At 49.6% G+C, this 26,181-nt stretch overlaps 1 protein-coding gene across 1 annotated transcript in view; it reads left to right on the top strand.

Moving 5' to 3' along the window:
• LTBP2 (latent transforming growth factor beta binding protein 2) overlaps positions 1–26,181 on the top strand; it is a 101,490-nt gene that overhangs the window by 37,287 nt on the left and 38,022 nt on the right. Inside the window, exons 4-8 of the mRNA XM_072839334.1 lie at positions 10,804–10,994; positions 13,107–13,277; positions 13,791–13,997; positions 14,776–15,053; positions 16,097–16,199. Of these exons, the coding sequence (XP_072695435.1) occupies positions 10,804–10,994; positions 13,107–13,277; positions 13,791–13,997; positions 14,776–15,053; positions 16,097–16,199 (950 nt within the window). The remainder of the gene's footprint in view (positions 1–10,803; positions 10,995–13,106; positions 13,278–13,790; positions 13,998–14,775; positions 15,054–16,096; positions 16,200–26,181) is intronic.

Raw genomic sequence — 26,181 nt, 5'->3', positions numbered from 1 at the left:
GGCTTGGAAGCCTGATAGCCTACAAGGCAGGCTGCTCAGTACATAAGGGTTTGTCAACATGAGGGGACAGGGGTCCAGAGGACAGAGGAGAGCCGTGAGGCCTAGTGGGGTCTCTGGACCCCTGGGAGACTGAGGCAGCAGCTACTTCAGGGTGGCTCTAGAGGCAGGAGTCAGGCCCTAGGCCAGCCTTGTGCCCCACAGACATTCCCCTGGACATGCACAGCTCCCACCAACCTCTGCCTCTTATTTACCTGCAAGGAGACAGGGGTGCTGGATTTCCTCCTGAGATGGCAGGGAGAGCATGGTGGGCAGAGACTAAACAGGACAGACTGCCCCCTTCCACCTGCCAGCCTGGCAGAGGCATCCCCTGGAATCTATGTCCCAGATCTCCAGATCTCTCAGACCTGGATGTGGGCACAGAAAGAGCTAGAGACTCAGGCCTTGGAGCAGGAGGTTGTGACTCACAAGTGCCTGAAATGGGGCTGGTTTGGGGACTCTGGCTGACCACTGAGGCCCAAGGGTGACAGGATGGGCATAGCAGGGTGAGCCACAGCAGGGTGGGCATAGCAGGGTGAGCAACAGAACAGGTCTGGGGACAGCCAGCTCTCAGACCTTTCAGGAGGGCACCAAAGAGTGAGGGTGCAGACGCTGATGATGCCACATCAGTGTGCCAGGCAGCAGGCAGGGGCTGGGTCCCCTGGGCACTACCCCACTGAGCTCACCACGAGCCCATAGGCCTGTGGCTTCCTCTCTGGCACTCAGGAGCACAGCTCCACTATTCCAGGCACATGAAGCTCCTGCCTCATCAGAGGTCACCATGTCACTGGTCAGCTCTGGCTCTTGAAAAGTCCTGCTCCCCTGAGGCATGGTCCTGGGTCTGTGCTCTGCACATCCAGTCTCTTTCCTGCCACAGCCCTCACATCTGATGATGGATACTGCAGTGTTGGGAGACAAGAGAGCAAGGTTTAGGAGGGTGCTGATTCCCCTAGGCAAGGACATCCAGGGGACCCTGGTGCCTGGGGTAAGAGTGAAGCCTTCAAGGGACAGAGAACAAAGTGAGGGCAGCCAGGGGAGCCTCTCTCCACATAGTTAGAGGCCAAGATACACTTTTGGGGTTCCAATGCTGACTCTTCCATTTTTCATACTTGCTCTGTCCAATACGGTAATCACCAGCCATATGGAGCTATTTAAATTTAACTTAATGTAAAACTCAGCCACACTAGCCACATTTCCAAGTGTTCAAAAGCCACAAGTGACTGGTAGTTAGCGTATTGAATAGTGCAGACTATAGAGCATTTCCATCACCACAGAATGTTCTGTTGGACAGAGCAGTTCTAGACGAATGATCTTGGACAAGTTCCTTAATCTCTCTGTGCCTCAGTTTCCTTTTCTGAAACATGGGGCTACTAACAGTAGCTACCCCTAGGGTGGTTGTGAAGATCAGATAACATAATGCAAGTGTAACAAGGAACATGCAGCACAGAACTAGTGCTTGATAAATATTCATTATTGTTGCTCCAGCCCTCGCCTCCTCACAGCGTCATCAGAGAACCCAGCAACCTAGCACATCTGGTACCCAGACGCTGGAGAGTGACAGCTACTAAGTCTTAGCCAAGCCAGGTCTCACCTGCTCAGCCCCCGAGCTGTGCATCACCTAGATCAGTGGGCTGCTGGCTCCTATGCCACAGCCACAGTGTCCCCTCCTCCTTAACCACCCTGGCCTGGTGCCCCCTTGCCTTCAGCTGAGGCAGGGCAGGTTTGTGGCAGGGCCTGGAGCAGGATGTCTGGTGACACTACGTTGGGTCCCTGGGTTTGGCGCAAGGGTTGGCTGACCCTGGCCTGGGTGTGAGGTCTGCCTGGTTTGAGGAGAGAAGGAGCAGAGAGACCTCTGTGAGGGCTTCCCTAGCTTTGCCAGCACCCAGATCCTCAGGGGAGACTGAGCCACCTGGAAGGTGCTAGTGCCTGGTCACCTGCAATTAGCCAGGCCTGCAGTCACAGAAAGCCAGAAGAGGAGAAGGCATTCTGGGAATGCCCTCCTGTCTATAAGTGCTCTCTCTCTCCGTGTTCCCCTCCTATCTGTCTGGCTGTTTCCTCTCTGACACCTTCACAGCCTCTTCCTCTGTCTGCCCTCAGGAATTGGTCATCCCCAGGCCCCCCATTCCCCTTGTTTATTCTCCCTTTACTCCTATATTTTTCAATGTGTTTAGGTGTCAGGGTGCCTGGAAGTCATAAGGAATGCCATCGATGTAATTAATTCCCTGATTAGAGCTGAGAACAGTTTTATTAGCAGAAACTATGATGATTGTCTGTGTGTTCAAAATAAAAACCCAGCTATAAGCACACAGACGTATCCATGAAAAGAACGTGCTCTCGGGTGGAGTGTGATGGGCCCCCGCCACACTTTCCCTTCCTATTCATTTACTGCTTGTTCATTTGTTTTATCGTGTGTGAGCAGACAGGTGGTAGCAGGTGCCCAAGGTCGGAGACGAATTTATGGGAATGACACTTAGAACTGAGACTAGTCTGTCCATTAACACATTTCCCCTCCTGAAATTGGGAAGTGTTAGCCCAATTTCAGGCTAAGGCCTGAAGTTAACGCCTCAGCCCAGCAGGGAACTCTGAAGCGTGGTTTGTTATGCATGCTCTCCCAGAGTGATAGCATCCCTCCCCCTTAACTCTGTAACCACCACCTACCTCTACCCTTACAACGCTCTGGGCTGTGCCCTGTCGCTCTCCTGAGTGCTGCATCTTGGAAAGTGCTGCATCTCCCATGTGGAGGCACCTTCTTGAGGCACCCAACACTCATCGTGTCGAAACTCATCGTGTCAAAACTGAGCCACTTCTTGGATCTCCCAGTTGAGATGTTGGTTCCTGGAACTCCCTCCACTCATTGGTCTAAGCCATGACTGGGAATTCTCTATGACTTAGATATCCTTTGAATCCAGACTTTCTTCTTGGTCCTATCCTTCGTCACCACTAGCCTAGACCACAGCCAAAGCCTTCTCTCTGGCCTCCAGTCCTCTTCTCTCTGGTCCATCTGCACTTGGATCATCTTTCACCAGAGTAATAATCATTTGAAGAGTCCTAGCTCATCATGTTCTGGACCTCATTGAAGACCATGAACATCTCAAGGCTAATATGTGGCTCCCCAAGGCCCCACACCTTTGCTGGGGTGCTGCTGGGACCTTTGCTCAGATTCCACTGGAGCAGAGAGAGTCAGAGGGTCTTTGCCATCCTTGGACCTCAGTGTCTGGCAAGTGGTAGGCATTCAGTTAAGTGCTTCTTGAATGAGTGAAAGAAAGGCTTCTCCAGGGACTCTTCCTCACCCATTCAGTATGGCCCAGACACCTCTCTTTTATTTCACTCTGTCCATCATATGGACTAGAACCTATTCTTCAATTCCCCCCAAATCTCAGTGTCCTCATCTTTAAAATGGTGATACAGCAATAACAAATGGTGGGGTAGCGCAAGGATAAACACCTGGTTTGGTAACCTGGTTTCTGCCCTCAGGAGTTCTGTAACCTTCAGGAAGGGATAGAAACTTGCAACTCTCTGTTTTCTCGACTATAAAATGGGCAAAAATGAGTAACTCTTTAGAGTTAGAGACCTACATGAGATAGATGTGTACAATGTGCATTACTGGCATCGAACCTGGCGCAGAACAAGCACTCATTAAATTGTGTCATGAGTTTATTCCCCACCCACCCCCTTCCCACTCCCTCCCACACCACGTACATAGGTAACCACTGTTATTCATTTCCAAGGTAGCCTTCCAAGGTTGCTTTATAAAGATGCAGATAAATGCAATACATATGCCTGTTTTCTCTATTTTTACACAAAAGTTTACATACCCTATACCAGGAGTCAGCAAATTTTCCATAAAAGGCCAGATAGTAAATATTTTAGGCTTTATACAGCATATGGTTCCTGCAACTGCTCAGCTCTGTCATTGTAGAACAAAAGCAGCTACAGACAATGAGTTTGGCTGTGTCCCAACTCAACTTTATTTATGGAAACCTTAACTTGAATTTCATATCACTTTCTGATGTCCTGAAATATATTCCTCTTTTGACCTTTTTCAATCATTTAAATATATTTTTAAAAACCATTGTTTGTTCACTGTCCATATAAAGACAGTCAGTGAGCCAGATTTGGGCTATCTTTTCACTTTTCAGTATGTCTTGGAGACCTTTCCCTATAGATGTAGAGGAGCCACATCTTTCTGTTTCAGTGGCATATGACTCCATCCTGTGGATATATCCTAGTTTGTTTAACCAGTCTCCTACGAAGGACACTTAAGTTGTTTCTATTCTTTGCAAAACATTCTGTTATTACAGAATAGTGCAACTATGAATAATCTTGTTCATCCATCATTTTGGACATTAACAAGTGTCTGTAGTCATATTCCCCTCGAGGTGGAGCTGGGACATGGATTCTGATGTGTGTGATTTATTGGGGCATTGCCAAGGGAGGGAGGGAAGCAGAATGCGAAGGTGGAAAAAGCCTAGCAAGGACTGGTCCCAGGGAAATCAAGCCAAGGCATGATGGAGGGTGGACCTTGCAGAGTTTTCCCACCTTGAAGCAAGAGGCAGGGCTTTTGAACTTCCTGTTTAGGCAGTCATTGGTGGTGGGTGGGGCTTGTCAGGTGGTTACCATCCGCCTAGAGCAAGACTCAGAAGAAACCAGTGGAAGGTGCACCAGCTGCTGCAAAGGGGACCTGGGCAGGGTGGCAGCAGTGCCTACATGGCAGGTTTATCTGTGGGATCATCTTGGAGGTGGAACTGCAGGAGCAAAGCATAGATGCACTGCAGTGTGGATAGACCCTCTTCATCGGGTCTATATCAATTTACATTCCTAGCAGCAACATTTGAGAGTGCCTGTTTCAGGACAATCTCACCAAATTAGTCTATTATTAAACGTTTGAATTTTTGCTAATCTAATGGGTTAAAAAGTGCTATCTCAGAGTAGTTTTCATTTGCACATCTCTTAGAATGAGCATATCTTCAGGGTGCCTGTGTGGCTCAGTCAGTTAAGTGTCCAACTCTTGGTTTCGGCTCAAGTCATGATCTCAGGGTCATGAGATTGAGCCCTGTTTCAGGCTCTGAGCTCAGCAGGGAGTCTAGTTGAGATTCTTTCCCCACTCCCTCCCCCTCTACTCCTCCTTCCATTCACACTTGCACACACACACTCTCTCTCTCTTAAATAAATAAATAAATAAATAAATAAATAAATAAATAAATAAATAAAATCTATTTTAAAAAAAGAATGAGCATATTTTCATGTGTTTAGGAAACAGTTGTATTTTTTCCCATGAACTGTTCATACTTTTGCTGATTTTTCTTTTTAGGGCTACTGGTCAATCTTTTCCATTTCTAGGAGCTCTTTCTATATTGTGGAGATTGGTCCTTTGCTTATGATAGGAGTGGCACATATTTTTCCGTTTGTCATTTGTCTTCTTACTTTGTATAAGGGTTTTGGCCAAGCAGATGTTGTGATCATAGGGCTGTTTGGACAAGTAAGTCATACACTAGTTAAGTTTTAGATGATGCCTGCTACTTGGTAGGCACTGAACGGGTGTTATTTCCTCGTTGCCCCCTCCTCTCTGTTCTATGCTTTATCCAACTGCGCTTGTTATTCTCCCTGCAATAATGGTTCATGCTCCCCTCCTCCACGTATTGCCTAATGTTATTTTTCTTATCTGGAATGTCTTCCTCTTCATTTTGGACTGTGAAAATCCTATCCCTCTCTTAAGCCCCAGCTCAAATGCCGTGGTCTTTCTTACATCTGAATTCCTGTGCCTCTGCTACCCATCACAGTCTGCCTTAGATCCAAGTTATTGGCACACATTTACCAGACTTTTCCTGAACCTCAGTTTCCTTATCTATAAAATGGAGCTGCTAAAGAAAATAGAGATTTCTTTTTATTACAAAATGATATGTGTTTACTGTAAAAAAAAATATTTTACTGAAAAAATTCCAAAAATGTAGAAACAGAGGCAGCCCACGGTTTACAGATCCTTCCAGATCTTTCCTATGCCCATATAAATATCTATAGGGGGAGATAGCAGTTTTTCTTAAGACACAAACCTGGAAGTATACTATCTATATTATTCTGCAACTTCTTTGTATCATTCCATAAAATAATGTGGCTAAGATGATGCATTTAGAGCCTCTGGCTCAGTGCTCAATAGATGGTAGCTCTAATTACTCTATGCACCTTGCAGTGATGTTTTTAAACTTTCTTTCAGCAGCAAAAGCCTTTTCAAACAAAATAGTATTTGGATGCCCAATTTATAAAGTAGATAGAATGGAGCCTCCAGGCTAGGGTGCATTTAGATGAGGTAGAGGGCATGGAGCCCCTCACCAACTTGTCTCCCCAATTGTTTTTGAAAACCTCAGTGTTAATATCTTTTCAGGATGGAAGAATGAACTGAATTGAACTGAGCAGCATCATTGTGGGTATGCGCCGTCTGGGCGGTTTTCACTTGGGCCTGAAGATCCCAGCCAGCAGGGACAGGAAGTGGGTTCTCCCAAATTGGTCAAAAGAGCCCAAAAGTCCTCAGACTAGAGCAGACCTTGGTGGATCATGTAGCTCATTGGCTTCCTCTTGGCTTGGTGCTAGCCTGCCATGAAGTTTTCATTGGTCCATGAAGAAATGAAGAAAATAAAGCCAATATGGTGAGGTTTCCATGAAGTTAAGCTTATTCACATGTTTCTTTTTGGCATTGCAGTGTCTTTTCTTTCATGGAATTATGGTGGTAATAATTGGTAGGTGTGTGTGTGTGTGTGTGTGAATTTCTTACTTCCCTAAACAAAAAACTGGCAACTTTATGTTGTTCCCCTACATTTGATTCAAAATTTCACTGATCCACGAGGTCCTACAGCCTAGAGACAGCTGTTCTTGTCCATGTGGCCGCTTTGCCAGGACTTCCCTGGAAGAATCCCAGAGAGATAGCAAATTCTATTCTTGTGTCAGCAAAGCTCAAGAACTGCTATCCTTTGATGACATTGAAGGAGCTCTTCCAAGGCTGAGTCGAAGGAACCTTTCCTGGGGTGGAGGCAGGGGCTGTGGTCCAAGAAAGTCACCTGATGCCCAGTGAAGCTCTTGGAAGCTTCTGTTGCCTCTGCCCTTGTCCTTAAGGGGGCACTGCTTCTTTAGAACACTCTGACAGAACATGAGAGACTCCTAACTGGGAACCTGAACAAGGGGTGGTGGAAAGGGAGGTGGGCTTGGGGGGGGTGACTAGGTGACGGGCACTGAGGGGGGCACTTGATGGGATGAGCACTGGGTGTTATGCTATATGTTGGCAAATCGAACTCCAATAAAAAAAATATACAAAAAAAAAAAAAGAAAGAAAAGAAATAGCCACAATATAGCCTTGAACTGAGAAAGAAAGAAAGAAAGAAAGAAAGAAAGAAAGAAAGAAAGAAAGAAAGAAAGAAAGAAAAGACCACCACTCTGGGCCCAACATGGTGCCACACCCTTCTCAATGTCCCACGACCTGAGATGAGAATGGGACATGCAACTGGGCTTTTGCTAAAGGCTTGTGAATCACTTAAGAGAAGCTACCGCAAAGCCAGATGACTGGGCTTACAGACGCTGCAGCTCACAGTCTGCACCTCGTCCCACCAGCCTACCACCTTCTATGTGCTGATGGCACAGGCAACCTGCTGGAAACCACCAGGGGCCCCACAGTGCTCCTCACATTGTGGGCCTCCCTGTCCACCTCTAAGGACCAAGCTGGGGCTTCTGAAGGGAGATGGCGGTTTCCTTATAGCAGTAATTTTGGTGGAAGAGTAGAACCTATCAAAGAACTGGGGGCTTCCTCCTTTACACTGCTGTGAGTCTATCAGGCAAGTCAGACTTTTGATTTCTGTCATTTAATCCCAAAGCCCCATCCCAGCAGTAGATGATAGTGGGTTGGGTTCAGGAGGCCCCAGGTGTTAAAAATGCGTGGACGTCAGATTGAACACATGGTCTTTCACATGGAGGGATGCTTGGACAGTATAACATAGCATTTTGGAGAGTCTTTCATTCCCCTTGGATAAAGAAGAATTTTCTGTGGCATGCCTGAGTTGTATCTAGCGCTTCTTTTGCTGTCATTCATGTGATTTTAAAATTCTGGCATAATTTTCAACCTAGGACCATTTACTTATATTTGCAGAGAAATCACATGACCTCATTGTTTCTCTTAGTCTTCACTCTGGCCCCGTGATGTGGTGTCACTATTCCCGCTTTACTAATGAGGGACCCGAGGCTCGGAGGAGCTCTGTAACTTGCTCAGGCCATTCTGCTAGAAGACTAAGAAATGACGTTTGCCTCCCCTAATCCTGTTCTCTCCCCTCAGTACAGCTCGGTCCTACGTACAACTAGGGAATGTGGGAGTTTCTTTGTTGGTGGTCGTTTTTGTCTTCTCTGCAACACTAACTACTGGCCTTGGGATTTGAACTCAGGAATCTTGCAGCCACTAGCATTGAGTTCCATTAGAGAAACAAGTGATAGGAATGATAGCAACAACAAAAAACTACCAAGAAAGAACTCTTTGAGTTTCCATCTTGACCAGATTGGGGAACTCTTCGTTGGTCAAGTTCAAAAACATGCAGAACAAGGCAGAGCATGAGCCACTTCCTTCATCTTTGTGGTTTGACACTAAGCTGAGCCGTGGGACCAACATGGTGCCATCAGGAGACTCCCACCAATCCACCAGCTCACTTTCTCTCTCTCTCTCTCTCTCTCTCGGGCACACTCTGGGAAGCTCTTGAAAGGATTGTGTTTTCTGCTGCAGGTGGTTGTGCCGATCTTCTCCTGGGAATGAGGAGCAGGTGCCTGAGCTCCTGAGCTCCTGAGCTCCTGATTCTGGCCCATTACAGCTCCTAGAACTTCCCGAATGGCTAATAGAACCACTCTCCCACTCTAGACCCCAAACTTGGGAAGTAGGGTGAGGCGTGGGGGGGACTGTCAGGTTAAGGATTTGCTGCCGGTGGCCCTGGAAGGAGGAGCAGCATTAAACGCTATAGGAGCCAAGCTCTGAGCAAGGGGGCCTGGGGGAGGGCTAAACATTGCCTTGGAAGTACTGGGGTCCCAGCCTCTGACATCTCTCCTGATTTGGCTCCTGCCAGGAAAGGGTAAGAGGAAGCCTGCTTCTTGGTCAAGGCACCCGGGGTCAACAGAACTGGAGTAGACACAGAAGGAGAGGGTCCCACACCTTATCCCACTTGGGCAAGGAATCCAGTGGAGAGGTGAGGGTTGGGATCTACTGGGGTAAGGAGCGTCCTCCAGGCCTGAGCAGATGCTCCCGGGCTGAGCTGGTCTGTTGGGTGGCCCAGGAGTCAGGATGCTCTGGGTTGGAATTCCTGGGCCCTGATTTACTAGTAGTCTAACCTCAGACCAGGAATTGCGCCTTCAGCTTCAGTGTCCACAGTGTGCTCACACTTGCCACAGTTCAGATACTATCATATACTGTGGTTCGTGTACACAGCGAAGTGACATGATATTTATGGTGGAGGCCACCTTGTAGAATGGCCTAATAATAAACACATGAATTACATGTTCAAATTTGTGAGGCAGCTTAATAGTTAAGATCTCAAAGGACATAAGCAGAAAGTTTCCAACTCAGAAACAATAAAGGAGGGGGATAAAAAGCAACAGTGAAGTACCATTTTATATTTGTTCAATTAGGAAAGTAGAAAAAATTAATAACACATTAGGATGTTGAGGTTGTGCTCTGAGTGGTACATTTATATATTTTGATACTTTCAAAAGGCAATGCACCTGTGTGTACCCAGAGCCATAAACATTTATAACCTTTTTTAAATACTCTTCAATATGGTCCCTCTAGTCCATAGAATTAATCCTAAAAAATAATCCTTTTTAAATGTCTATTGTAAGTATTTTTCAAACATACAGAAAATAGAATAGCATAATGAATCCCCTTTACTAAAGGAGTATTTTAACAGAAGTTAAACAAGTATGTCCACAGTGATAAATTAAAAACCATCTATGCAACGGAAAATGTCTGAATGAATTGTGATTTGTCTTCAGATGGACTATCGTGTAGTAATTGAGATGATAAATATGAAAACTGAAATTGTATAAAGTATGATCTAATGTTTAGTGAAAAATTCAAATTTAAGTTGTGCCTACAGGTAATGACAATAGGGTAAGAACATTTATTTGAGCAAAAAGGTATTTGCTGTGTGGGGGTAGGGGGATGATGAATTAGGTTTTTATTCTCCTTGAATATTGTTATATATTTTTACAATGAAAAGAAATGAGAGAGATAGTCTAGTCTCCACCCCCAAAATCAATCAATGAATAAGCATTTGTTAGGCATCTATTCCACAGGTAATTTGTGTTAAGAGTTGAATTAAGAAGTGGCAGGGGATAGATTTGGGGGCAGGACTTGATTTGGGGGCAGAAGTTGGTCCCTAAGAGTCTCAAAGACTCTCAGAATGTCAGAGCTATATGGGACCAGTCTAATACCTTCATTTTATAGTTGAGGGCCCTGAGGCCCAGAGAGGCTGTGATTTGCCCAGAATAACCCAGCAAAAGTCTGGCTAGTCCACATAGGGGTAGGCAGGCACTCTCACAGAGCTAACTGGTGGGCCTTACCTCAATCCCCCTATCTCAGGGCACCTCCACATCCCTGAGTCACTCACTGCCCGTGGGTGGAGAGAAGGTAGCCAAACAGAGGACACTTTTCTAGTGCAGAAGCAGGGGGGAGGGGGTGGGCCGAGTGGGGACAGAGGGCACAGGGATGTTGCTCCTAGGTGGTAACCCCCTGTTTTATGATGATCTCCACAGGACCCTGAGTGGGCTCAGCCAGACCCAGCCCTCCCAGCAGCACATGGGGCTGTCCAGGACCGTCCGGCTTTACCCAACCACCGCAGCCAATGGTCAGCTCACCTCCAATGCCCTGCCCGCAGGGCCAGGCCTTGAGCGGAGAGATGGCGCCCAGCAGGCAGCATATCTGGACCACCCGTCACCCCCCTGGGGTAAGGATGCCCTGTCTCAGGGTCCTAGGAGAGCAGGGCATCTAAATCTCTGACCTTCTCATCCTCACCTTTGCTTCCCCTCCTCTATCACCAATGGGCTGAGGTTCAGCTGTCCCTCAACCTCTCAGCCAATCAACCAACAGTTGCCAAGGGCTTGCTTTGTGCCAGGCTCCAAGGGTCCAAAACCAGCTGATCGGGGACTTTGCCCTGTTACATATCCTGCCTTTGCTTCCTTGTATCCAGCTGCGAAACTCACCTCCCTGGCCCTGGTCCTTCTACCTCTTCCTTCCTGCAAACCGCAACCTTCCTGGACCAACCTGACCAGATCCTCCCCTGGCAGCCACAGCAGGGCCTCTGCTTTCTAGAGGAGACAATTGAGCATCCCTGTGGGTTCACACTTTGGCACATTCTGGTCATTGCCCAACAGTCCTTTCCTCTGTGCCTGCTCTCTCTCAATCTCTTTCTCTCCCAGTATCTCTCTGTCTGTCTTTCTCTCTCATCCCTCAGAGCAGTTACTCCAAGCTGCCCCTACTTGCCCATGTCCCATCCCATGAGCACATGGATAGGCCACCTGCCACCCCTTGGAGAGCTCCTCGCCTTCCTACCCATCTGCCCCACTGTGCTCACCACTTCCTTACCTAAACCCAAGCCTGAGCTCACTGCCTTTCCTTTTTCCCATGTTAAAAGTTAAGGTAACATTCACATAAAATTGACCATTTTAAAGTGTACACACCAGTGGTTTTTAGTGTATTCACAATTTTTTGCAACCGCCAGCACTATCTAATTCCAGAACATGGTCATTGCTCCACAAAGAAAGCCCCTGCCCATGAAGCCCCTCTCTCCCTCTCCCAGGCTCCAGGCCCCACTAGTCTACTTTGTCTCCGTAGATTTGCTTATCTTGGACATGTTATAAACAGAACTCCACAGAATGTGGCCTTTTGTGTCTGGTATAACTTAGTATGATGTTTTCAAGGTTTATCCCTGTCAGTACTCATTCCTTTTTACGGTTCATGACCTCCTTTCTTGCCATCTTGAAAAGGGGATATCCCCCTTCTTGATTTCTCTAGAATGCTAGACCATCCCTTGTCTTCTCCGCACTCTCTCCCTTCTCCCTCTTCAGCCTGCCCCCTCTCCTGGCCCCTTCCCATCGGCAGATCCACGTAGTGACAGTGCCCATTCTCACACACATGTTTGCACACGCATACACCCCCACAGAGTTATTTTTTCACTCCCCTTGGGCTTCCATCTCTCTGCCCTTCACAGGACAGCTTCTTGAACACGCGGTCTACGCAGACTTTTTATACTTCCCTCCTCAAGCCCTCTCCCTCTGCCTTCCCTCCCTGGGCTCCCCATGCTGAATGAACACCCCCCACCTTTGAATTTCCACTGCCACTACCTGTGTTACATAACCAGCTTGCGTGATCACCCTGCCTCCCCTTCCACCTGGACACTCCAGCTGAGAAGGCACCTCTTTGATCTCTTACTGAAAATTTTCAAAGGTCACCACTACCCATCAAATATAGTGCCCACCCTTGCTCTGGCAGCCAGGGCACTCTGCAACCTGACTCTAGTGATTCTCAAAGACTCTATCTTCCTCTGCTTCTCTTAGAAAACCCCCCACTGGCAAATCAAGCTACAGTCAATTCTCTGCCCATGGGTTCAAAGCCCAGCTGCGGCACTTGCTAGCTGTGTGACTTGGAGCAACCTAACCTTGTCTGGGCCTCAGTTTCCTTAACTGTAAAATAGAAACATCAGCTTGGTTATAGGACCAATGTCAGTATTCAGCTATTGTAACCCTCAAAAATGCCAAGGATCTAATGGTTAAACCTAAAAGAGTATTCACTCAAGAAGATAAAAGGTTAATGTACATAAAGCATGGGCTTAGTGGTTGGCACACTGGCATTTCTCAATAAATGTTGGACTGTGAGATTCTCAAAGGTATTACCCTGCCCCCACTATGCCCCCACTATGGGACCTTGCTTCTAGTAGGTACTTAGCAAATGCCCTTGGGATGGATTCACCCCTGACCCCAGGGGCCTTTCTAACCAGCCTCTGGAGGTCACAGCTGTGCCTCTCAGCCCTGCCCCCTGGACCCAAGCCCTCTCTCTGCAGGGCTGAACCTCACTGAGAAAATCAAGAAGATCAAGATCGTCTTCACTCCCACCATCTGCAAGCAGACTTGTGCCCATGGGCACTGTTCCAACAGCTGTGAGCGCGGTGACACCACCACCCTGTATAGCCAGGGCGGTCATGGGCATGACCCCAAGTCTGGCTTCCGCATCTGTGAGTCCCTTCCCCCGACTCAGGTGGTTCCCAGGTCCTGGGGGTTGGGGGGCAGAGGGACAGGCCTGCCTTGGGCAGGAGCCCAGACCTTCTGCGGAAGGAAGCCTCCTGCTCTCAGAATGTGGCTTCTGTGAGTGGCCCCCAGTGCCACAGAACGCTGGACCCTCACCCAGCGCAGTTACAGCCTAGCCGTGTGACTCAAGGCAAGCCCCAGAACCTGCCTGAGGGCCTGTCTCCCCCCCAGAGAAGTGAGGGCATTAGTAGTGCCACTGGCCTCCTGTCCCTCCCAGTTACTGTGGGGTCCAGGGCCCTGGCATGAAAGGGCTCTTTAGAAAGGCAAGAGCTGGCTCTCATCCGCCCTTCCTCACTCCCAGCCTCCTGGAAAGCCCCTGCCTCTCAGGGTGTGCTGGGCTCCCCCAGCCATCCAGATTTGAGCCCCCGCTCCCCTGCTTCCCTGGCCCCACCGGCCACCGTGTTCTCCGACCACCGGTCACCTCGAGGCCCGTGTCCCAGATTTCTGCCAGATACCCTGCCTGAACGGAGGCCGCTGCATCGGCCGGGACGAGTGCTGGTGCCCCGCCAACTCCACCGGCAAGTTCTGCCACCTGCCCTCCCCGAAGCTGGACGCAGGGCCGCGGGAGCGGGGCTCCCGGCTCGGGGCCCTGCTGGAAGGCCCCTTGCGGCAGTCCACCTTCACACTGCCCCTCTCCAACCAGCTGGGTGAGTGTGGGGCTGCGGGGTGCGCTGGGGAGCGGGCGTGGGGGTGCTGGCATGGTGGTGGAGGGCACGCCGGCTGCCTCCAGTCCGCACTCCCTCCTTCTCTGCTCCCAGGACTCAATTTAGTTCATTTCCTAAACTTCTCTTTGCCTTTCCTCTGAACTCGTCAATTTTTTTTTCCCTTGCCCCCTACTGGGTGCTACGGATGAGACCAGACAGTGTCAAGGCAGGGTCCTGCCTTCAGGGAACCCTCTGTCCTGGACAGGAGAGCGAGGCAGGGTAGGAAGGACAGCATCACCCTATAAAACATGTCATTTCCCCTGCCTTCTGCTCTCAGGTACCAAGTAAAGGTACCAAAAATACAGACTTCTAGAGGAGGTCAGGGGGTGGAGAGCCCCCCGATTGTGCTCAGGAAGGCTAGATGGAGGAGGGGGGGCTTCAGCTGGCCTTAAAGGGTTGATAGCCTTTGACTAAGCAGAGAGGGTGGGAGGTGGGGCCCTGCAGGGTCTGTTGGGCTGGATTTCAGGGGTTGTACAGGATCGTGGGGGCAGGTAGAAAAACCAAGAAGGTGGTTTGGAGGTTGAGAGGTCCTTCCTCAGAAGGTGCAGAGTGAAGGAGTTTGTGCTCCATCCTGTCCTCACTGGGGAATTGTGCTGGGGTTTGAGCAGAGAGTGGAGAAATGGAAGGAAGTTTCTGGGGAGACATGCAGCCAGTGGCCTGCCTGGCCCAGGGCTGGTGCTGGGGCTCTGTGGCCCGGCTCTGACCCAGCCCCTGTGCCCAGCTTCCGTGAACCCCTCCTTGGTGAAAGTGCATATCAACCACCCGCCGGAGGCCTCTGTGCAGGTCCACCAGGTGGCACGGGTGCGGGGCGAGGCCCCAGAGGAGAACAGCGTGGAGACCAGACCCTCACCCCGGCTCCCTGCCAGCCCCCGCCACAGCCCTTGGGACGGCAACAGCATCCCCGCGCGGTCTGGAGAGGCCCCTCAGCCGCCACCCCCTGCAGCACCCAGGCCCCCTGGACGGCTGGGCCGGTGTTATCTGAGCTCCGTGAATGGACAGGTGAGAGCGCATCCCCTGCCGTGGCCCTACAGACTTCCAGAATAGTGCCTGCCCCTCACTCTGCCCCTTCTCCTTCTCTCTCTGCTCCTCATCCTTATGGAATAAATGTCTGCAGCATCTTCCATTCGCCATATGGGAAAACTCAGGATATAACATTGCCTGAGCAAGGAGAGGGCTCCTCCCTACCTTGGCTCTGCTGGGTACTTGTCATTACCAGGCATTCCAAAGAGAACCCAAAAGAGCCCGCCTCTGGAAGGGCACCAGCATCCTCTGGTCCCAGTAAACCCTGGCCCATCCTGGAGCTGAGCCTGGGACTCCCTATGCATGGACAGTAGGGCTGTTAAAAAGAGTATGGTATTGAGTTGAGATTGGGGTCACAGAGATGTGGAATTGGAAAAGGCAGATTAAACCCTAAAGCCTTGGGGCTAAAAGATGAGAGAGCCTCCATCCCCCCTGGAGGCATCCATAATCAGTGATGGGAAATCAAGAGAGTTTTTCTGAGTCTAGGCACCTAAATATATGGGCTAAGCCAGACCCAGGATGGTTTCTGCTGGGGTTGCATTTTGTTGTTTCCAGAAACCCCTCCTGACTTTAGGGAGCTGGAGGATGTAGGGAGTAGCCAAGGGATAGGGTCTCTGAGTCTCCAGATCCTCCTTGGCCTTTCAGCTTGTAGTATCCCTGAGCCTAGGCCCTGTTCATGGGGAAGGCTTGAATCATGGGTGAGTTCCTTGGACTCTGATGGAGGAAAGCCCATCCTTTGGGACCCTCTGTGGGCTGGGGACATGGAAGGGGACAGTTTGCAGACCTGCACAGAACAGATCTTATCTGGACGTCCCCAGGCCCCAAATATAGGGTTTGGTAGAATGGAGTGTAAGTTTCTCTGCTTCCTTCCAGGACATCACCTGACTCTCTTCTCGCCTCCCTTGGGTGAGGCATCCCTGTAGCAGGACATTGGGGTTGAGCTCTTGCCTCAGGCTTTCCTGAGACATCTCTGTGCATGGCAGGGAAGAGGGTATGATTGGTGTCCATGGCCTCTTTTCCAGTGTGCCAACCCCTTGCTGGAACTGACTGCCCAAGAGGATTGCTGTGGCAGTGTGGGAGCCTTCTGGGGAGTGACCTCATGTACCCCATGCCCACCCAGACCAGGTGAGTGCTAGGTGCCAGGGTGTAGGGTTATGAATGAAGCTTTCCCAAGGCTTGGCCTCCACTTCATCTCCCACCAGGGTCTCAGACACCAGGCAGGTAGAATGGGCTGATAAACTGGACAGGCTTTCCAGATCTGCTTTTGAGGGTGCTTCTGGCTGGTGGCTAAGGCTCTGGACAGCTCATAAGGCTCGAGCCCAGAGGCAGCCTGGACTCTCTGCTCTATCTGATTGCCTGGGAGGGGCTCCTTCTTCTTGCCAGTTGTTCTTGCCCAGATTGTAGGGATCCCATCTCATGCAGGGCCCTCTTCTGCCCCTCAGCCCCCTGCCCAGGCATCAGAGGCTCAATGATCTTGATTCAGAGACTGAGCATTTCCCTCATTGTCTCTCTGGAGGGGCCTCCATGCCTCTTCTTCACCTCCTCACCTCCTGTTTCCTAACCCAATTGGGTGTCTGTCCCAGAATGTCCTTGACCTTGGGATATGGGAAACCCTCTTTTGGATGGTAGGAAAAACCTAATGTGTATTCATTCATTTTTTCACTCATTCCTTCATTTGTTCAACAAAAACTTACCAGGTGCCTTGTATGTGCCAAGCACTGAGGATTTGGGAGTCAGCAAAATGCCCATTCATGCTGCTCTCCTAGGGTATCGATCTTACAGTTGGGAGGTGGGTGATGAGATGCCTGTGCCTGATATTGCTTCTGCCCACCCCGCCTGTCTTTTCCCTCTGGGCTCTACTCCTAGGGCCTGGGTCCAGGCCTGGCATGTATTTCTTTTGCCTGTTAACAGTCAACTTGGTGAGTTGGCTTTGTAGGGGGCTGGCCTGGAGCCCAAAGGTGGGAGGGACAGGGCTGCTCCTAGCTTCAGACTTGGTTGTGGAGCAGTGACCATATTTTCCAAATTAAAAATAAGTTTGGACGATTTTGCAGTGTGATGGAGCTTTTGGTGAAGTAGCAGAGGGTAGCATTAAGCTTCCGGGCTTGAGCATCCAACACATAGCAGGTACCAGCCCAAGCTCTGCTGGCTCACCTCCTTCTCTGCGCCATCTCCAATCTGCAGGATGGAGACGGTAATGGTGCCAGCAGGGCTGCTATGGAAGGTAGATGAGGCATGCTTAGCATTAGGTCAGCAAACAGTAACTGCTATTATTATTGCTACAAAATATCCCTCCACAAAGGGAAAAGGGAATGGACCCACTGCCCCACGAAGAAGAGGGTCTTGAGCTGCTCAGTGTCTCCCCCTGCAGGCCAGAGATGGTCTCACCACTTTTCTTCTTCCCCTGTATCCCCTCCTCCTTCCTGGTTAGGCTCACCCTGGAGACTTCCACTTCCCACATTCCATTCAGTCAGTGGATTTTACATTAATGGGACTTTACATTAATTAATTACATTTGGAGCTCCTAGTGTGCAGGCCCTGGCAAGACAGTGGAGACTGAGGTAGAAGCAGTGCCTCCTTTCTCCAAGCTTATGGTCTGGAGTATGAGGGGAGAGGCATATACAGATAGCACTAACTAGACAAATGCCAAATGCTGTGGGAACACGGCAGAACCGGGACCACAGATAGGTCCTATAGCACCTTTGTACAAATTAGAGAAAGGTGCCACTTCCATTTGTTCAAAATAGCCTTTACAAATATAAATGCCAGCGATTCTCTTAGGTGTGGTGCTTTTGTGCAGTGGACAACCTGCACATCTGTTCACTGTGGGGTAGGGGATCCCAGCTCAAATTTGCATATCAGAGAAAGTTTCATACAGGAGGTGACATCCAGGATGAGATCTGAAGAATTATTAGAGTCAGCGAAAGAGAGGGGGAAGAGCTTAACAACCCAAGGAAATTGCATATGCAGGTGAGATCAAGAGAATGAGAAACTTTTCCTGGAGCACAGCACACCCAAGGCTGTGCCCTCACCTCCTCCTTGTCCCAGTTAGCGCCTCCTACCCTGCCCCCCCCCCCCACTGTGTTGCGCACATCTCAGCAAGCTGGGCACCAGTGTACAAACCCTGGAATGTCAAGCATTCCAGCACACTGAGCAAGAAATAACAAAGACCAGGGAACGTAAACACTTAAAATCCATTAAAGTGCAGCTAGGCATTGTATAGAGAAGGGGCAAGACGCTGAGGAACCTTGTTTGTGTTGACAAAGTGCCAGACACCTAGCTCCACACCTGAGCCTAGGGCTGGGGGTGGGGGAAGTTTCTCTAAGTAGACACGACAAGCAAGCTACCATGCAAGAGTCCAGGGAAGAAAAGTGGAGCTGCTGGGGTGGGTTTGGGAATAGTTGGCAAGACAGACAGGACTCCTGGGTTCTAGAACATTCCCAGGCCTGGTGGCCTTGCCCCTCTGAGCCTCTCTGTCTCCTTTGATGAAATAAAGCTGTATCCTTCAGGGAAGGGCTTTGTCATCCCCAGTGACTTCATCTAGCAGAATCAGGGGGTGACGGGAGTGAGAAAGCCAGCAGCTATGTGACCTCGTGGCTTCCCCCAAATCACCTTTTGGCTTCTGAGGCTCCATGCTGGACTGTCAAAGAAGGCCCCTGCAGAATGATGCTATTTCTGATGAGGAAAGGGACTGTGTTGAAGTCTCATTTACACAGCACAGATAAATCCCTTTTCTTCTGGAAAAATTCTCCAGGGCTCTCTTTCTCAGAGAGATGGCTCAGGGAGTCAGTTTAGGTCAGCCCATGGTCTCCACCCTTCTCCCTTCTGTCTGAGTGACAGATGCAGCTGACCTTCCAGGACTCAAGCCTGAGCCACATCTTCCTGAGCCTGGGGAGTTTTCAGAGCTTCTGCAGGTCCCCTTGCCAGGGTCCAAAGAGCACACAACTCTCAAAAGCCACTCTGATTGAGGCCACATTTTTTAGTTTTTGTCTGAGAGAGACAGACATCTGTGTTGACTGGAAAGTTGGCCGCTGCCCCATCTGGCTTGGCACTGGCTGTGTCAACCCCCAGGCCCCTTTGCTGGGGCAGGCAGTGCTGGCATCCTGCTCACAGCCCGCACTGGTGGGCTCCAGCTGTTTGCCACGAGATCGGCTATCCGTCTGCCTGGCATGCGCTGAGTTCACCTCAAAACCCAGGCCCCTCCCCATATCTCCAGGGACTGCTGATTCCCTTGCTCTACCCCTTCAAGGAGTTCTGCATCTTTCCCTCTTAAAAACAATAATAGCCACCAGTTGCTGAACATTTACACCATGCTGGGCTCTTCGCCCGCCTGATCCCTTTAAATTGATGCAACCACGTGCAAGCTAAGGATCTTTATCCCCACTTGACAAATGTGGACAATGAAGCTCAGAGAAGGCTGAGCAACTTGACCAAGGTCACACAGCTGGACGGGAGAGCCAGGCTTCAAGCCACAGTATATCTGATTCTCAGCTGATCAGGATCTCCCCAAATCATTCTGGGGAGACTTGCGCCCGCATGAAGACAACAAAAACCAGGACACAGACTCAGAGTGCACAGCCAGGAGGGGGCTGCCCAGGGTCGTGTTTCATGAGTTATGTGCACACGAAGGGCAACATCCCTCGAGAAGACTGGGACTGGCCAGACAGGCAGGGCAGCAGCCTGCAGCTCAGGCCTGTGAGTCCACGGAGATGTGCCAGTAGAATTGTCCCAGAGAGAAGCCGGTAGGCTTGTCCCATGTGGTTCTGGAGAGCTAAAGCCGATGCGTGGATGCTTCTGGTGAGCAGAGCTCAATCTGCAACTGAGCACAAGCTTTAACAGCTTATTAAAAACTGCAGCCTATCAAAACCCAGTGATATAACAGGGTCCTAAGTACTTCGCTCCCCACCACCGAGAGGATGCCTACTAAGAGCAGGTTCGTAGGAGCTGGGAAAGGAAATTGATTTTTGAGGGAATGGAGGCTCATATGTATGTGTCTGAAAATGTATTTGAAACCCTGCATAGAAAGAACGCTATGGTTTGCCTTGGTTTGGTCAGGGCCCTTGCCACGGTACCATTTCAGGTGAGACCACCCCCCTGGAGAGGGTGGGGTAGGTGAGGGGATGCAGGCAGTTGGCAGGATTTGGAGCAGGGAGCACCAGGGCAAGTCACAGCAGCAGCGCTGCTATCGTCACCATCACTGTTAGCAACCGGGTCTTCAGAGAGCTCACTAAGTGCCAGGCACCATGCTAAGTGCTTCCTCATTCCACCGCATCCTGACCATGTCTCTGAGAGTTGGGTGTGACCGGCTTCATTTTACAGATGAGGAAATTGCATCTATGTGACCAGAGACCCCTGCCTCTAACCAGCCTGTGATCTACCTCCTAGGCTGCTTCTTGTGTACTTGGCTTGGGGAATTTCCTCAACCAGAGGACCCTGGCTTAGGGAACAGCTGTGTTGGGGTGGGGCTCCTGTTCTCTGGGACTCTGGGTGAGACGCCCAGTCTCCTGCCCTAAAGAAATGGGATTTTTCAGAATTCTAGTTGTTGGGCTGGAAAAAAAAAAGCAGTGTGTCTTTGGCTCAGGGATGTCCTGAGAGCTTCTTCCAAGGGACTCGAGGCCTCCTGGGAATTGTGCCTCAGCTCATTTTAGCGCCCTCCTTATCCCAGGGCGAGTGTCACCAACACGTGGCATCTCCGGCCTGGAGAGGTCGGGGAAGGGCTAGGGAGGGGTTGGGTGGAGTGGCACCTCTCTGAACCAGGGTCTGAGCCTCTCCACCTCACTGCTTCTGGTGCCCAAGATACCTACTTTGGCTTTAGTACTGCCCAAGGAAGCAGTCAGAGCCCATCTTTTGGTGGGATTTCCACAATTCTTGGGGTAGGGGGATCCATTAGAACTTCCCCAAACTGGAATATCTGGAATAATGAACCTTATGATAATCACCAATATGTGACAAGGATCAGGCTCAGAGTTTTGCATGCTCCTTTACTCTTCACAAGAGCCCCAAAGAAGGAATTGTCACCCACATTTTACTGATAAGAAAACTCAGAGGGGTTGAGTAACTTGCCCAAGTGTCTCCAGCCAGTGCGGGGCAGCAGCCAGCTTGCTATCCTTGAAACTGTGTTGCTGGAAGGAAGGAGAAAAGGAGGAAGGAAAGAAGGTAGAAAAGAAGGAGGAAGGAAGGAAGGAGGAAAGGAGGAAAGAAGGGAGGGAAGGAGAGAAGGAAGGAAGAGGGAGGAGCTAAGTCTCGAGTGCATCTACAAGGACTGTGCCAGGCACGGTGCTAGCTTCAATCTGACATTGACTGTTTCTCAGTAAAGTGGACCTTCCCAGCCCATGGAACTGAGTTTCTGTCCCCACTTCTACCGATGAAAAATTAAGACTGACAGAGGTTAAGAAATGTGCTTCGGGTCACACCGCTAGTCAGAGTAGAGCCAGGAATTCAATGTGGCTCTGGCTGCCCCAGAACCCACACTTCTTCCACTGCTCTGGGGGACTGGAAGTTTCTTTCCAGCTCTACCCACCCGAGGTTTGCACATCAAGGACTCAGCTCCAGTCGGCTCACATGCCCCGGTGCGTCGAGCCCAGCCTCATCCGGGGTGTGTATATGTGTCTGTCTGTCCTCTGGCAGAGCAATGTGTGGCAGGGTACCCTCCAGAACTCCCTGCTGTGGCCAGCTGTCATCACAGGCTGAGATCAGCGTGGCTTGTAAACAGCCCCGTGGCCAGACATATGTCTCCACCATCTCCTCCCTGAGCTCTGTCGTAGAGTCAGGGCCAAAACTGTCTCCAGCGATTAGTCTGTCCTGGTTGAGGCCTCCTTGGGAGTCCCAGCAGCCAAGGGGGAGAGTGAGCAAGGCAGGGGCCCCTCTCCTTCCTTCCCTGGGGTGGGAGCTGGCCCAGGTACAGCAGTGAGTAGACAGGGCTGAGGTCAGGGGCCAGGAGACCCAAGGTTCTGGCCCACATGACCACAATCCATAACAGGAAAGGTCTGCCTTATGGGCTTCACGGGCATTCTGTGATGCTCAGACTCCTTGGAGTTAGGGTTGGTCCCCGCTGACCCCTCCACAGCTGCTTGGGCTTTCTCAGGCCTAAGGGGCCCAACTGCAAGGTCACTGGCAGCTCTCCATGTGTCTTTTTGAAGCACCTACTGGAAACACTGCTTAGCCACTCTCTTTCCAGATCCACTTCTCTCTGCTTTCTGACCCCTGTGTTCTCCTTGTGTTGGCTGAGGAGCCGTGGGGGGTTGTGCAGGTCCTGCTGCATTGCCTTTATTCATTCTGCTTGGCACTTTGGTGGTAGACCTTCTGGAACATTTACCCAACATCTGATTAGTCCTCTGGCCATCTGTGACCATCAGTCCTCTAGTCCATTTTCTGACCTCCTCCTGGGCATCTCTGCCTTTATTTTTCCCATTTGCCCTCCTGATCCTGTGTTTAAAAAAGGGGGAGAAGAGAGGTTCCCAAGAAGGGTAATATACTTCCTAATGGGCACACGTCTCCCTGTAGCCTACAGACCTTAGGATCCCTGCCTAGACAATTCCTGAGGCTTGGCATGAGTTCATTCATTTATTTACTCAGAGGCAGTAGAGAGGAATTGTTCAGAATCTATCCTCCGGAGGCGGACTGCCTGGGTTCATAATCCCAGCTCCCTCCACCAGCTAGGAGACCATGGGCACGGTTCCCAACCTCTCTCTGACTCAGTTTGCTCCTCCATAAAATGGTGATAGTATTACTAAGTTCCCTAGGGCTGTTATGAAGATTAAATAAGTTAATACATGTAAGCCCTTTATAATAGGGCTTAGCCCAGAGTAAGTACCATTTAGTGTTTGATCTTATTATTCATTCCATTTTGATTGAGTGCCTATAGGGGTGCCTGGGTGGCTCAGTCAGTTGAGCATCTGACTCTTGATCTCAGCTCAGGTCTTGTTCTTAGAGTCATAAGTTCAAGCTCTGCATTGAGCTCCATGTCCAGTGTGGAACCTACCAAAAAAAAAAAAAAAAAAAAAGATGATGAGACATCTGAATGGCTCAGTTGGTTAAGCGTCTCGTCTGCCTTCAGCTCAGGTCGTGATCCCAAGTACCAGGATCGGGCCCCACATCAGGCTCCCTGTTCATCAGGGAGTCTGCTTCTCCCTCTGCCCCTTACCCCACTCGTTTTCTCTCTTTCTCTCAAACAAATAAATAAAATCTTTTTTAAAAATTAAAAAAAAAAAGATGACTGAGTGCCTGTAGTGTGCCATGTGCTGTGCTCAGCTCTAGAGATGTAGCAACAATGAAGACAAGGTCCCCGTGCTCATAGAGCTTACACTTCAGTGGGGGAGACAGACAAGCAAACAGGCAGCAATGACAGCATTTTAAGTGCCATGGCGAGGGAAGGCTTGAGTGTTGAGAGCACTTGGAAGGCAACCTAGTGCAGGTGGCAGGGGTGGTGGCGCCTGCCCTCCCCCCTCGCCGTGAATCACACAGCTCGTTGGCTGCCAGGATCACGCCTGGAGCCTCGGGTGGGTGCTGAGTTCCACCCCGAGCCACGGTTCTCCCTTCCACATGGCTATCTAAACTTCAGCCTTCTATCCCCTGATGAGCCTGAAGCTGACTTTTCTGGATTGGGTGCTACACTTGGTCTTACAGAAGCTCACAGGTGGCCTCTGTGAGGTGCGAGGAAGGGTCTGAGGGCCCTCTTTGGGATCAGGTTGGGGTTGCTGGCAAAATGGGAATTGCATCAGGGGAAGTGGCTTTGAAATTTGTTCCTCTCCAGAAAAGTCTGCCTTCACCAACGGTTGCCCATCCAACAGTGTCTCTTAAGGCCAGTGAGAGGGCAGAGTGCCGTTGGAAAGAAATCACTTTATTTGGGAAAAGTGTATGAATTCAAATGACTGAAGGAGCACAGCTCCTGTCAGTTTGCACACTCCTGGGTTCTCAGGGTGCCCTGCAGTTGCCAGCAGCCGATCCACCCTTGCTCCCAGCTCTAAACCCAGCTCCCACCACTCCTCTCCTGCTCACTGAAGAAGTAGGGTCCTTCTGCCTCATGTCTCCCTCCTGACATCACCGTGCTGCCCTGGCCTCCTGGCCCCCTCTCCTCCCTCCTACTTCCAGCAGAGTGGCATGCAAGGGATGCAGCCTCTGCAGCCAGAGGCTAGGATTCAACTACTCCTGGGCCCCCTCTGAGCTTCAGCTTTCCTAATCTGTACAATGGGGATAACACTTCCTGCCTTGCAGGGTCCTTGTGTGGGAAACAGGATAATTCATACCAACGGCCTCACAGCTCTGTCCAAATGTTCCCTTGTTCCCAAATGTTCCTCGGCCCTCTGGCATCAGCCTCGCATTATTCTTTCCCACCTTCTGCTCCTCATAATGTTTGCAGGCTGCATCGAATCAGCTAGCTTTCTGACTTTCTCCAAACAACTTCCCCCCCTTCCTTCCTCCTCCCTGTCCTCAGCTGATACCCCCAGGCCCCATGCCAGGGGCGCTCACATTTCCCAGCCTCACTCCCATCCTTCTGTCTCAATGTCAGCATGTTCAGAATCCTCATTTATCCCCACCAGGCCAGAACCTAGTCCCCACAGTGGGACAGCAGCAAAGCCTGAGCGAGACTGCTGTCCATAGTGGGGAAAGATATTACAAATTCAACTGACATTTTTTTAATGTTAAAAAAAAATAAAGCTTTACTAATTTACATCTTCGCTTGGTCTGTATGTCAGACTGTCGGATGTCATGTTTGGCATGTGGAGTGTCCTCAGGGAAGAGTGGGGTGCCAAGAAAACATGGCGCCTCCTCATGTTTGTCTTTGGCATATCACAAGGCGTAACCTACAACAATGCTCAGTTTATGGGGTTTTTCAATTATGTTGTCAAGTTTTAACGAAAACAACCCTCACCAAGTAGAGAAGTGACTCTAAAAAAATTCCTGTAAAGAAACAGGATTCAAAATAATACTAATAACATAATTGCAAGTAATCACTTTTAAAATGCAATGCTGCTGCTTCTCCTCTGACCTGTAATCAACTGTATTCCAAAGTAAACATAATGAGGACTTCTCAGATGTGACCCCAAATGGACCCTAGGATCCAAATGATCAAGAAGGCTGTATGAAATAATGGTTCATATCTACCAACCTGAATAATGGACTTCACCCCAAGTCTATAATGCTCTGGGAACTAGCTGCTACTGATAGAGGGAAAGCTAGATAGCTTAGAAAAACATTTAAAACACCAAGATGCTCAAACTTCATTGTACAATTAGATGAAAGTACAGATATCTCTAACGTGCCTCTTGGTATTTGCAAGAGTCCCTATATGAAGAACTATTCTTTTGTAAAGATACTACCAAAGAAAGAATGAATCACAAGGCATATATTCTCAACATAAATGACTTCTTGAATAAAAATAAGTTTTTCCAACAACTCCATCTGGGTAGTTGCTGATGCTCTAACTGAAATAGAAAGAGATCTAGGTGAGGTCATAGAGGTGGAGGGTGCTCTGTGTGACATGCCCTTACCACAGCATCTGATCATAGGCAAGGAAGTCACAAGGAAGTCAAAATCAGAAGACAAATTGCCAGGGGAAGTCTTGTTTATAAAACAAGACCTTTAAAGTAGGATGGAGCTTTGTGGAACACTGTGTCAGAATAGTGTCTGGGAAAAATCCCCATACCCATGAGAATTGCCGGCTGTGTCTTGGCCAAAAAATGGTCAGACTTATATATGAGCTGTTCTTTTCTTTAAAAAAACAAAACAAAACAAAACAAAAAGATGGGTGTCCATATCTGTTGCCCTTTCCTGTGATGACAAACGGCTCAGTACTCTGCTACCTGCTAGAGCTTTTCAGGGAAAGAAAGAAAATCAAAATGCCCTTCAAAGCATTCCTCTGGAGGCTGACGTGCTAGTCCATCCCACCAAAGTAACAGAGATGGTTCCCTGTTTTCAAGTCAATAGGTTTTTCTTTTTCAAAGCACTCCCCACCCCTTTATAGTAAAGGAGAATGTTGAGAAATCCAGGTCAGATGGGTGGGTATTAGCACCAGAATCTGAGACTTATTTCCTTGTTGGTAAATCTGGAGTCAAACCAGTTTGGTCTGCCATTAACTTTGGGGAGGGCTGCTGTGCCAGAGCCTGTGCCA

This window comes from Canis lupus, chromosome 9 (genome assembly GCF_048164855.1).
Source record: "Canis lupus baileyi chromosome 9, mCanLup2.hap1, whole genome shotgun sequence".
NCBI lineage: Eukaryota > Metazoa > Chordata > Mammalia > Carnivora > Canidae > Canis > Canis lupus.
The sequence above is the reverse complement of the archived record's forward strand: the minus strand, read 5'-3'. Positions and strand labels throughout refer to the sequence as shown.